At 46.7% G+C, this 13,538-nt stretch overlaps 1 protein-coding gene across 1 annotated transcript; it reads left to right on the forward strand.

Annotated features, from left to right (window-relative positions):
• The first annotated feature begins 11,225 nt into the window (after nucleotides 1-11,225).
• LOC120647598 (remorin-like) lies at nucleotides 11,226-13,346 on the forward strand. The gene is made up of 5 exons (XM_039924450.1): nucleotides 11,226-11,606; nucleotides 12,171-12,215; nucleotides 12,327-12,414; nucleotides 12,759-12,840; nucleotides 12,935-13,346. The coding sequence occupies exons 1-5, from the start codon at nucleotides 11,459-11,461 to the stop codon at nucleotides 13,133-13,135; spliced, it is 564 nt and encodes a 187-aa protein (XP_039780384.1). The 5' UTR covers nucleotides 11,226-11,458; the 3' UTR covers nucleotides 13,136-13,346.
• The last annotated feature ends 192 nt before the right edge of the window (nucleotides 13,347-13,538 follow it).

Genomic DNA, 13,538 nt, shown 5'->3' on the forward strand with positions numbered 1-13,538 from the left:
ATTATAGTTTTAGTGGAGGGTGTTTGTGCAAAATTTCAGTGCATTTAATGCATGGTAGTCAATTTTGCTTAAAGGTCTACATTTGAAGTGAAATTGCTTTGAAAAAGACAAAATTCCTGGAATTCAAAAATCCTTCAACGATTTTTAATTTTAACTCTTGAATCTTTGGTCAAATAAATTTTTGCACAACATAAAAGTTGTAGATCTTGAAAAGTTGAACAACTTTCATGTTGGGCACTTTTCCATTTGAGCTTTGGTTTAAAAGTTATTGCTTGTTTACAGAAAGGTCCCTGGAACTTTTGGAAATTGCAAAATCGCCCTTATGACCATCTCCCCCTCTCTGCTCTGCTTCTCGCCGCCGGCCACCGACAGCGCCGCCCGCCGACGCCTTCCCGGCTTTCCCGGCCATCAATTCGCCGTGCGCTGGCTCCCACGCGTCGCCGGCGAGCTCCTCCCCCTCCTGTTGCCTCGCGCTGGAGCCCCCACCCCTCGCCACGCGCCCCCGCCGAGCCCAGAACCTCCCCGGCGGCCGCCACCGCGACGCCGCCGTGGAGAGCCCAAACCCGAGGCCCAGCTCTCGATCTTTCGCGCGCCTGAGCACTACAAGAAGCCCCGCGCTCTATTCCCCTCCTCTTTTAGCCAGTTCCCTAACCCCACGCCCCAGAACGCCGCCGCCGCTCACCCCGAACGCCGGCGAGCTTCACCCCGCCGCGGAGCCGCCACCCCAGACCCGCTCTACCCCTACAGCCCCCACCTTTAGCACCGCCTCGACCTCGCGCAGCTCCCAGGCCACTTCCCCTCGCCTGAACCTCACCGGAGCACCCTCGCCGTCGCTTGCCTCCGCCGCCGACCCGCCCTGCTCCGCCGAGCCGCCGCTTCCGAGCCCCTCCGCGCAACCCTAGGCCACCCAGAGGTGCGCCTTGCACCCGTGAAGCTCACGCACCCCTCCCCTCTCGCCGCCGGTGAGCCCCTCGCCGGGAAACGGCCGGTCAACCGCCGCCTCCCCTCTCTGACCCGGCCCAGGGACCTCGGGTTGAAAGGAAAGAAAACCCAGGGGGTTATTTGCATAGGCCTAGACTCAGATGAATAGTGCCAGTAGGGGCTGCTTTGTAATATTTTCAGTGAACTTTGAAATTCTAGATCAATTCATAGAAAATTCGTAAAATAGCAAATCTTGATGTTTTGGAATCCTTTTGAAGAGCTCTATGCAGTAGAACCATAATATGTTAGGCTTTAGTTGCAAGTTTTTGCTGTATAAATGGTTTTGTGTCACTAGATAAAGAAATACTAGATGTTTAATCTTTTTCTTATCTGGTGCTTGAAAGCTGATATTGCTATGAAATTTTGGTGGTAGTTTACTTATGTAACACTAGCTTTTCTATAAAAATTTCATGGTCAGTTCTCTTGTGTAGCTATTTATTTGTTTTAATATTTGTTTAGTACACTTTATTTATGGTAAATAGTTTCTGTTTGTAATAAATCATGATTTTATTTTGACATGTTCTTTTTGAGTAGTTTAGTTTGTCCAGGAAGTTTAAGCTTCAGTTCATGGCTAGATCAGTAGTTAAAATTGATTTTTGTTAAACTGATGTCTGTTTTGTTTATTTTCTCAGAATAAATTCTATGTAGATAAAATCATGAAAAATTCACAGTAGCTAGATCATACCTGTGTAGATCTCATGTTAAATTTTGAGCTTCTGATCTTCTTTAGTTTGACCTGTGTAATTCTTGCTTGTTCTAGATGTTATCGTAGTAAATGATTTTTTTGTGTTTAAATGGTTAAATGTCTTGGCATGATTTTTACAGGGTAGATTACTTTGTTCACGTTCTGTTTAGGGTAATTTTGGTAGATTTTAGTACTATTTGTACTCTGATTTGTTAATTTATTTACAAACCATGACTTACTTGTATAGGAAAATCACCACCACTCATTTTGTGAAGTTAGTTAACTTCTTTTGTGCTGTTGATCATAATGCCTTGTGTAGTTAAATTTGTTATTTAACTACTCTATAAACGATTACCCATGTTTGTTTTTAATGTTGTTCTTGCATTGCATATAGACACGACTGCCTTATCGGACGGGACGTACGAGCTGATCCCGGAATCTGACGGAGGTGATCTCGAAACTCAAGTGAACACTGCGGAACTAACTGAAGCCCCGAACCAAAGTTCGGAAGAGCCTAGCGCTGAAATAGTTAGCAATTACCGAGAAGGCAAGCCCCGGACATAACCTATATTTCAAATTATTATCATTTACTGTTGTTACTTACTTGTGCATTTACAGTTCTTAGGATTTGAATTGAAAACCCTAGATGCATGATCCTAGGAACCTATGTACTGAACACTAGACCTGAGTTCGACTATCTGCTAAGCTTATAGGAACGGTAAAAGTCGAGTGATTGCCTGTCACTCGCGAGCTTTATAGGAATTGCTTGTTTACTTTCTGTTATCAATATAAGGACGACGGACGGGGTTGTGTTCGATATTATGTCCTATGTGAGACCCCGTCTGTGTTGATGAACTTGCTAAGGTCGCGGTGTGTGGTAGTGCTGGTTAAGTTTTTGAAAGTACTAGTCACATGCCGTAAATATGGTACGCGGCAAGCCTAGTAGCCGATTGGACCGGGGAGTGGATATACCTCCCACTCTCTCAGTAGGGATAGGTTTTATTATATGTTGCGCAACACTACGACTTCTAGGGACAAGGTTCGGCCTTGGAGCCCTGTAGTCGGGGAGAGTGGCACTATCCACAAGCCGGAAAGAAAGGTTAACGGTTGTTTGGGAATGACCCGACGGTATTCCAGACGTGTGTGCTAGGTTACCCTTGCAAGGTTGAATTTCGATTCAGAATCGTCCGCCTCTCACGATGAAATGAGACTGCTTGATCTCTTTGCCACACAGAGTAATAAGAGCAACAATATTCTTATTAATCTTGATGCTTGCTTAGAAGTTCCACCATGTTTGGTTAGTAGATGCTTACATAGAATGGTTAATCAACTAGAATCTTGAAGCTAAAACTTGAAAGTAAGGACCTACTCTTTATTGCTTTTCAGCAAAGGAAAACCAGAGCCTTACAAATGCCTTGCATAGTCTAGCTAAGGTGGGCTACTTATACCCGTTGTCGGTTAAGTCTTGCTGAGTATTAGAATACTCAGCCTTGCTGTTGAAATCCTTTTTCAGGTATGAGTTTTGAGGATCAGATCGCTAGCTTGACCTATCCTTGCGCTTTGCCTCCTGGCTGGTCCGTAGAATGGGATACGTCTTCGGCCGGCAATGACTATGACGAGTGATACCCGGCTTGGGCTAGCTTGGTATACTTTTGGCGACGTGTTGTAGAAATCGTGTTTCATCTTCCGCTGTTTAGACTCTGAACTTATAATTATGTTTTGTAGAACTGTTTTACTTAAGTTGGTTTTGTAATAATGGTTTGAACTATTTTGTAATCACTACTGAACTTGCCTGTGTTGTAAAATTTGTGGTTGTAATATCTCTGGACTCGCCTTCGTGCGAGGTATGCTTGTTCGATCCGAGAATCGGTGGTTGTATCGGGACGTTACCCGACAGACCAAAAATTGTTCCGTTTGAAGTGCGTTTAAGCTAATGTTGCCTTTATGGTGATGGTTTACGCACTTGAGCCGGGATAATTTAGGCGGTTCTGCCACACAGGGCGGCTCGGCGGCGGAGGCAACCGACGGCGAGGGTGCTCCGGTGAGGGTTGGGCGAGGGGAAGCGGTCTGCGATCTGCGCTAGGACGAGGCGCAGCTAATGGTGGGGGCTATTGGGGTGGAGCGGGTCTGTGGTGGTGGCTCCGCGGCGGGGTGAGTTCGCCGGCGTTCAAGCGGGGCGGCGGCGGTGTTCTGCGGTGTGGGAGCGAGGAGAGAGCAAAATAGCGAACGGAATTGATGTCTGGGGTATGTGTAGTGCTCGGGCGCTCGCTAGAAGAGGGCGGCGGCCATTGCAGCGGGCTCTCCACCGCGACGGCGAGGTGGTGGCGGCGCGGGTGCTTCTGGACTCGGCGGCGCGCGTGGCACGGCCGGGGGGGCTCCAGCGCGAGGCAACAGGAGGGGGAGGAGCTCCGGAGCAACGCGTGGGCGCCAGCGCGACGGAAGAGGTGGCCGGGAAGGCTCTCCACGGCGACGGCGGGCGGCGCTGTCGGTGGGCGGCGGTGAGAACAAAGCAGGGAGGTGGGAGAAGGGAAATAAGGGTCGTTTTGGAATTTCTGAAAATTCCAGGGACCACTCTGTAAACAAGCAATAACTTTTAAACTAAAGCTCAAATGGAAAAGTGCCCAACATGAAAGTTGTTCAACTTTTCAAGATCTACAACTTTGATGTTGTGCAAAATTTTATTTGACCAAAGATTCATGAGCTAAAATTAAAAACATTGAAGGGATTTTGAATTTCAAGGAATTTTGTCTTTTTCAAAGCAAATTCACTTTAAACTTACACTTAAAAGCAAATTTTGCTGCCATGCATTAAATGCACTAACTTTTGCAAAAACACCCTCCACAAAAGTTATAATTACACAACCTATTCAACATAACTATAGAAAGGACCTTGCATAAAATTATAATTACACATATAACCTTTATATTTACAAAAAGATCCTTTTCAAGCAATTCAACACATGATGCATATAAAATATACCCAATTACTGTGCAGACACCTTTTTAATTACTGTACAGACACCTTTTTAATTACTGTGTAGACACCTAGGGTGTTACACATCACCCTTAGACAATTTTGGTCCAAAATAGTGTTCTTTGGCACGCGCTTTGCTAAAGAACGGGGTGGCATATGTTGACGGCCAAAATTGGCATTAGACAATACAGACCGGTCTGACCGGTACGCCCTAGCGGTCTGACCGGTCAGACGTTGTAGTCGGTCCGGCAGCAGCCGACCGATCTGACCGGTCCAAGTGGAATCCGAGTACAACTAGGGATTTTAATAGATTTAGATCTTGTAATAGAATTTCTTGCGGGATAAGTCCACCCCACCCTATAAATATAAAGGGTCACGGCCGATTAGGGAACCCAATTGAATCTATCAAAAACACATCTTTTATCTCTTTACATTTACCCTACTTTTTCAACCTCGACATGCTATTCTTCTCTCGTCTCCATGGCGTTTGAGGACGCCCTAGCTGGCCTGCCGAGCCTAGGGCAACCCTACACGCGCTTGCCCCGACAGGGTCCCTCCCGGGCGAGCGTTCGTAGGATCGTCGCCGTTCTGCACGGCGACCGGTCTGACCGGTCCCTCTGACCGGTCTGACCGCTCCACGCAGGAGGTGCTGCAAGGAGCCCCTCTTCGCACCGCCCTATCTAGTGCGTTCGTGTGTTGACCAGAAAAGACATCAACAATGGCTACATCTACCACAGCCCAATCCCTCCTCGTGCCGAGTATGGCCGGCCTTTCAGACTTGAGTGGGCTTCGTGGGCCTCATAGTCGCTGCCCCTAAATGGATCTGCTGGGTGGGCTTTTCCATGCTCAGGCGGTCAAAAGACGTAATTGACCCTTGCGCTGTTGCATCTCTAAGTCCAGTCCTTGCCGATGCTTGCCAAGTGGTTACGAGTCTCGGTAGGGTCTTAGTTTTTTTTTTGTTCAACTCCCATATTCTAAATTTTAGCAGGGTTGTGCTTTGAGTGATAAGTGGTGTTTCCATTGATAATGAAGTGTTTATGGCGACTTCGTTAATTTTAAGAATTTGATGGCTCTGCTCATAGAGTAGGATTGACAACTTTTTTCTTCCTCTATCACTTTTGCCCTTCTCTCCTCCCTATCATCCACTTGTCTCGTCGTCCCGATCTCCTTCCACCTCTACCGCCCTACTCCCCTCTTGTCTGCCTCCACTCGCGCCGCCTCCGGCCCCTGCATCCGCGGTCTCTTGCCTGCCTCCGTCCGCACCTCCTCGCCGCGTTGGAGCACCCCATTTAGCTTCACGTGGAGCCGGAGCTAGAGCCCGTTTTGGAGCCCTGCCAAAAAGAAGTCTTAGTTGTCTTAGTCCTCCTACTCAAAATTTTTACTGGCACAAATAAAATAGTAGAAAGAAGCCGCTCCTTCACCTTTTTTTTTTCTTTTCTTCTAAAGATGCGTTCCTTCATCTTTGGGAAAGATGCCAGGCTTGCGTTCATCCTTAATTTGCCCCGGCCCACGAGTAACTAATTACACGATGGCGACCCAATCAAATTCAAAGCTGGTATTGTGAGAACCGCCCAATTTGATACTATTTTAAACGAACCGCCGGTCATTAGCACCCAGATGAGAGTTAACACGTGCTTGCCGTAGAGCGTGCCACGTGTTATCCCACATCTAGAGACACGAATAACCGACACGTCATTCATTCAAAATAATACCAAATCCGGTAGTCCCGGTATGTGCTCCAACATACGCCCAGAATCAGCATATGCACATACCGTATACAATCGAATACATAGCCAACAATCCACAAAGAGCAGTTATATAAAACCAGAGTTCGAGACTTAATATTACAAGTTCAATATAGGTGGGTTTCAAGCTTCACTTTACAAGCCTTGGGCTCACACGAGTCATATTAAACAGAGATTTAGAGCTTATTGAAAGTACATGCTCTCCCGAAGCTCAGCTACGATAAAACTTACTTAAGATGATGATGCCTTGCTCAAGGACATCACCACAGCAGCAACAGCCTACTCTTCCCCCGCATTAGGATCAGCGGGGTAGAAATGGCCGAACACCACTTCTGGCTCACCTGCAACTAGGTTTAGAAAGCACCCTGAGTACAAAAGGTACTCCGCAAGACTTACGCGATTAAATAAACAAGGATCATGCAAAGGCTCAAGGAAAAGCTTTAAGTTTAAGTACTTATTGCATAAGCATAAGCTGCCTAGACTATCACCTAGCAAACTTAATTAATCTTGCCCAACCCCCAGAATTTTAGTTGATTAAGAGAGTAACACAATATACATAACAGATCCTCAACATGACATGAAACCAAAGCCAACAAAACCGAAACTCTCTATGAAGAATTCGACGAACCAAGAGCTTGCTCATATCCGAGAGCGCGGCAATTCGAATTGATTAAATCCTTGCAAGGGTGTACTACTTTACCCACACGACACGAGGACCATGCGACTCACCCAACCGATCACGCCGGGCAAGGGGGTACTCACGTCAACCGTTCCCAACAAGGCTCGATCATTGAACCTCACACCTAGCTTACGAGTAGAGACTTAGTTCCACCAGGGACATCTCTAAACTTTCCTACACATAAGTCCACCTGGGGACACACTAAGCCTCTCTGCATAGCCTGTAGCCACGTAGCTAGGACTGCACATCAATGATCAAGTCAAAGAAGGTAATTGGCTCATCCGTTCCATTATATTGGATATGTGGTAGCACGGAAAGGTGCTCAAGGCCGATGGCATCAACTCGGTCCTTAATCGATCCAAGCGGACTATGCCCATGTGACTTCATTCTCGAGGCCCTACTATTCCGCTCGAATCTCGATACTACCAAACTCATACCACTAAACCAAACCAGTGCGATCAAGGGTAACCAGTAAGTGTGATCTTCCAGACTATTTCTGTCTAGTGAGCAAAAGAAGTACTCTAAGCCGGGCTAAGCATCTAGTCAGATTATGTTATTACTGACTAACTAGTGACAAGGACATGGTTAACAATTCAAGGAAGATAATGCAGGAAATTAGGTATAAGAATGCAATACATACATACTATAAATAACCCAACATTACCCGGTGATATAACTAACTCAGCTTAAGTAGGAGCAAGGAATCATGCTTAGCTGCTTGCCTGGGTTAACTTCAGACTCGACCACGAACGGGACTCCGGGTTCGGGCTCCACGGACTCGGCGGGTTCCACGGGTTCGTTCTCCGACGATCCGGTCACTAAAATGCATGAATGCGATGCAAGAATTAAGAAATGATCTTAACAACATGCATAAATCATGAAACAATTTGAGCATGTAGAGAACAAAGCAAAGAACTCAAGAAAATTGGTTTTGCAGCAAAAGCATTTTCCTTGAATTAACCATAAATAAAACCGTTTCCAGCTACTCTAAGCAAAATAAAACAGAAAAGGAATGCAAACTAAACTAAACAAATCCAAGAAAATTATCTTGGAAACTAGGCAGCAACACAAAGCTAACAAAACAGGTTTTGCTATTTTATCACTTTCCAGCAAAAAGTTCTATACTAAACCACCTTTTGGACAGCAAGCACGAAATCGAAATGAAACCCTAACCAACAGCAAGGAAACACAAGAGTAAGATGCACCACTGAAAACTACACCTCACAAGGAGTCTAACAAAATTTGGTTTGACATTTTTCAAGCAGTATACAAATAACTAAGCAATAAACTCACTTTTGCAAGATAAAACTATAGATCAATATACAGCAAAGTAACATGCAAAACAATATTTTTCCTAAGTAGATCTCAGCTAGAGGAATCCAACAAAATAAGTTTCATAATTTTTGGAGCTATACATGATTTTCTATGGATTTTGCAAGCTTGCAGGAAAATAAAACCTAAAGGAACCCTAGCTAATTCGCTAGGTACACCCGGATCAGGCCACACCCGTCAGCCAGAGGCCGACAGGTGGGTCCCACGGGCCAGCGACCCACCCCAGGCCGGGTCAAGGTAGGCTGCGGCCTTGACCGCGGCGTGGGCGCGGCCACGACGTCGCGCGGCGCGGCGTGCGCGCGCACGCGCGCGGTGATGGCGGCGGCGGCGCAAGCCGGTGCGGCGAGGCAGGGCGGAGCAGACCAGGGGCGGCGCGCATGGGGAAGAGGAGGAGTAGGCGAGCCTCACCGGCGGTGATGCGGGCGAGAAGCGGCGGCGGAGGGGCGGCGCGACGGACAGAGGCGGCGGCGGACCGAGGTGCTCGTCGCCGGCCCTGTAGGGAGGGGAAAGAGGCCGGGTCAAGGCTCAAATCGATCGAGGATGGGGAGGTCTAGGTGACGCGCGAGCTAAATCGTGGAGGGCTTCACCGGCGGCAGCGAATCGCGGCGGCCGGCGGAGCTCGGAGCTTGCAGCGGCGGCAATGGCGGCTAGGGTTAGGGTTTGAGGCGGGGAACGGGAGCCGGGCGAGCGCGGATAAGGGGAGGGGCGGCTCAGCACGGATAAGAACACGCGCGGATCGAGGATCGTCGACGCGTGGAACGAGGATCGACGCCGGCGGCGTGGCGACGCGTGCCGCGCGGCGCGAGCAAAACAGAGGAAAGGAAGGGAGAGGCTGACAGGTGGGCCCGGGCGCGATTTTTTTTCTTTCCTTTTTTTTTCCAGGGCTGTGACAGGTATGCTGTCAAATTAGGTCTTGTTCAGTTAATCCTCTCCATGAGAGGATTGTAGGAATTTTAACTTGTTGGCGATTTAATCCCTTCCAATCTTCTCTAATTTTCTTCAATTCACAAGATGTTAGGCGAAATTAATTCTGGTAGCGCACGAAATAATTTTCTTCTCTAATAGGAGAGCAAGGCGGGTAATGGTACGTGCTGCTGCGAACTGTACTGTGGATGGTCACCGACCCACACTGCTGGGCTTTTGCTTGTGCTCCGTGCACGCAACCCAACCCATTCCAGGAGGCTGTAGATGCGAGGGAGGAACAAAGAACCGGCAGCCAGACACCATGTAATCAGCATAATAATACAGCTCCTCCGATTCGCTGTCGTCGATGGTCGGCCGGGCCGAGTGTCCCTGTCGTCGGCCATGCGCGCACAACTCCGCTCAGCTAGCTGCCTATAGCCACCATCACCTGATGGCTGATGGATCATTGCTTCGTTTCTAATTCAGATTGGATTGGAAAGACACAACACACAAACGATCCACGATGGCCGGCTTATTAGGTAGGATTCGGCCTGGCCGTAACATTTTTTTAAAATCAGGTTGCTCGATCACGCTGTCACGCACCAGCATCTAAAGGCTTTACAAGGACCTTTAGATTATATAGTAAGCATTCCAGGCATCCATCGAGTTCATTCAAATGACCTCTCTTAATTCCTTTTCAGCCACACAGCTTGTTTGATCAGGTCTAGTGTGTGTGTGTGTGTGTGTGTGTGTGTGTGTGTGTGTGTGTGTGTGTGTGTGTGTGTGTGTTAAGTCGAGCTGTTGATGTAATGTAATCCAGCTGGTGGAATATATATCAGCTTGGTTATCCATCCACACAATGCAAGTTGAGCTGAGCTCGGCTGCAACTCATCCTTGCTTTCCTTTTGGCAAAAGGGAGAATCTAACAACTGACAGCTAATTTACTTATTATTAAAAGAAAAAAAAACAGACAGCTAATGAGGGAGGCTAGCCTTTACTGAATGAGCCTCTTTTCCTTTTTATTTCAGGTAAGGTACAGCAGAAAAAGCAGCAGTGCAGTACTACTGTGGTGGGAAAAGGCGGCAATGATTGTCACAGCACAAGTTGTGGTGGTTTATCTTAACTTAATGATTGGTGATTCTCGCTCTCACCAGCTTAATGCCCCACGGATCTCTTCAGAATCCATGCCAGAGTACCCCATAGATTCTCATTCTCTGGCAGTGGCAGCTACATATAAAAAAGGGGAATCCCATCCCATTTATGCTTGGAATCAATCTGTCAGCTATATATCATCTGATGATTATCTCATTCCCGCGTGCGATTTGGTACTGCAGTCCAGCATCACTCATCAAACAAGAGTTTCTCTTCTTCTCCCTGCAGGCGGTTGAAGGCTGCAGCAGGAGCAGGAGCAGGACCAGCTCGATGGGTGTAGCTGTGAGCTGTTCAGCTGTTGTGGCCGGCGCAGCAACCTGGAATGCGGAGGCGGCGGCTGTCCTTGGCCCCATGTAAGGTTGGCAGCGGTTGAGTTGCCATGACGTGCATCCAACACCAATTTGGTCACAAGAGACCATACGGAGGAGCTAGCGCAACCAAACAAAGAAAAAAGAGAGGCTGACTATGATGAGCTAGCTAGGTTTTTTTTTATTTTGCGTTATTACCAAGAGTCCAAGACATTTAACAATCTAAATTCGGGTCGAAAAGGACTCGGACTGAACATGTCGTGGAGGTCTACCTGCAAGTACCCTAGCTCTCTGTTTGTTTTTTTATTTAAAAAGGGTCACGTATGCATGCACCTTGAATTGATCGAATCATATGCGCATCTTGATTATGCAATTGCCTCTAACAGCTCACCGCCTGCCTGGAACAGCCCATCAATCGTCTCATTTTCTCTTGTTAGTTAAGCCACCTTAGCAGTCGTTATATGCTTTGTGCGCTCTTGCTTAGAAAAAACACTAGCACACTTTTGTTTCTCTCTCTCTGTATATATTATCTACCCGGAGCTTGCTCTGCCTACTTCTATATATCCTCCCAGCAGCTAACTGTTTCAGCCCCTGTGCGACCATTCTTCATTCTTCTTCTGTAGCTCTAAGCGTCTTGCAAGCTCAGCTGCTGCTTCTGCTTGTGAGAAGGTCCCCATCTGGTTGAATTCAGCATCGATATATGGCGGCGGAGGAGGCGAAGAAGGTGGAGGTGGAGGCGACCAAGGACATCGCCGAGGAGAAGGCGATTGTGCCGCTGCCGACTCCGCCGGCTGCAGCCAAGATCGACAAGCCGGCCGACGACTCCAAGGCTATCGTTGCTGTCAAGGGTACGTAACTAGCATCCTTGTTATTTCATCCCTAACATCACACACTTGCTGTTATGTACGGTGCCTTTATAGTATATTTCTTTCTTAAAAAACATAGGAGTACCAACTTAACAATATGATACACTAGCTTGAGATGCTTCTATTTACTTTATACTAGTTTATTAGTTTGATCTCCACAAACCAAAGTTTACAAGATCCTGCAGGGATCGAGCAATTTTTCACCTGAACATTTCTCTAGCTATAGAGGGGAAACAAGTTCCCTTTCATCTCCTTTTGGAGTACACTAGTTTTTTGGACAGACAAAAAAAAACACTTAAGGTCATTTTTCGTGAATAGATTATATATTCAAATGTGTGGCCTTTTTTCAGCAAATTATTGTGATGCCAAAATGAAAAAAAGGAAACAACAACAATCAGGCACTCTGAAGTATATATTTATCAGCAGTTACTCTATAGCACTAGAAGAAGCACTGCAGAACCGGCTCAACATTTTCATACTCTCCGAGAAAACAAAAAGAAAAAAAACTGAAAATTCTGCTGATATCTCACCTCCTCTTTTGTGCAGACGCTGCTGAGAAACCTGCAGCTACAGGAGGTTCAACTGAAAGAGGTAAAACAAAAGAAACATGTTCATCAAAACTCCCAATTTAGACAACGAAAAAAAAAACACATCGTCCCGCAGGCTCATTACACCCATCTTATTCCATCCCTTTTTCTTCAGATGCTTATCTCGCGAAAATTGTATCCGAGAAGAGATTGACTCTGATCACTGCATGGGAGGAGAGTGAGAAGGCGAGAGCTGAGAACAGGTACGGTAATAATACTCGGCTGTACTTAATTTGGAGTTGCTTGAAGGTGAAATTGTGGGGCATTAAATTCGTAGTCGCTTAGAAGTAAAACGGATTAAATTTACCATTGTGTGTTCTACTCAAATGGCACGTCACTCTGGCTCGATTTGACGGGAGCGATAGATACCTTAGGATGCACTCAAAGCATGAGAGACGAAAGCGCACCTTTCATCTCCATTATTATATTTGCATGGAAGATGCAACTGACCTCTCAATTAACCACACCAACAACAGATTGTACGGTCTCCGACTAATTAGTATAACTCATTTCTGCGTTTGTATGTCTCTGCAATGATCGATGACAGGGCTGCCAAGAAGCTTGCCTACATCACATCCTGGGAGAACGCGAAGAAAGCAGAGATGGAGGCCGAGCTTAAAAAGATCGAGGTAGGCAGGCGATCAGTAATAAGTTGATGACAGGTCACCATCACTGTATGGTAACTTGATTTAGCAGTTGATCGGTGCGCTGATTGGCCTGCAGGAGCAACTGGAGAAGAAGAAGGCGGCGAACGAAGAGAAGCTGAAGAACAAGCTGGCGATGCTCCACAAGACGGCGGAGGAGAAGAGGGCGCTGACGGAGGCGAAGCGCGGGGAGGAGATGATCATGGCGGAGGAGCTGGCCGCCAAGTACCGCGCCAAGGGTGAGGCTCCCACCAAGCTCTTCGGCCTCTTGAAAGCATAAGATGAAGCGCCCACGATCTCTGCCGAAGAATATGCATACGTTGGAATTGTTACCTGTAGTAGACTTGGTGCGTGGCATGTTTGTGCTTTGTGAATGTGTATTAATTTTGTTGTTGGAAGGTTTGGTATCTGGTGCAGTTTGTAAAAAGGAATTCTTTATTATATGCATATAGGAGTGCATTTTAAATGGACAGTTATACTCGTCCATTTTCTTTGTTGCAAGCAAAAATTGGAGCTTAGTTAAGACATTATCAGTAGATACAACGGAACAAGAAATTTACAAAACCAATCCTACATACTAGTAGTACAAGGGAGATCGAAGTACCAATCCTACACGGTCTTGATCTTGAACTGGGTGACTGAAACAATCACAGAAAGCCAGCACTGCCAGTCTTGAGAGAAAC

This window comes from Panicum virgatum, chromosome 9K (genome assembly GCF_016808335.1).
Source record: "Panicum virgatum strain AP13 chromosome 9K, P.virgatum_v5, whole genome shotgun sequence".
Lineage (NCBI taxonomy): Eukaryota > Viridiplantae > Streptophyta > Magnoliopsida > Poales > Poaceae > Panicum > Panicum virgatum.

Coding starts and splice junctions, on each gene's coding strand:
- LOC120647598 (XM_039924450.1), top strand. CDS start 11,459: ATGGCGGCGGAGGAGGCGAAGAAGGTGGAGGTGGAGGCGACCAAGGAC. Junction 11,607..12,170: donor GGCTATCGTTGCTGTCAAGG/GTACGTAACTAG, acceptor TCTTTTGTGCAG/ACGCTGCTGAGAAACCTGCA. Junction 12,216..12,326: donor AGGAGGTTCAACTGAAAGAG/GTAAAACAAAAG, acceptor CTTTTTCTTCAG/ATGCTTATCTCGCGAAAATT.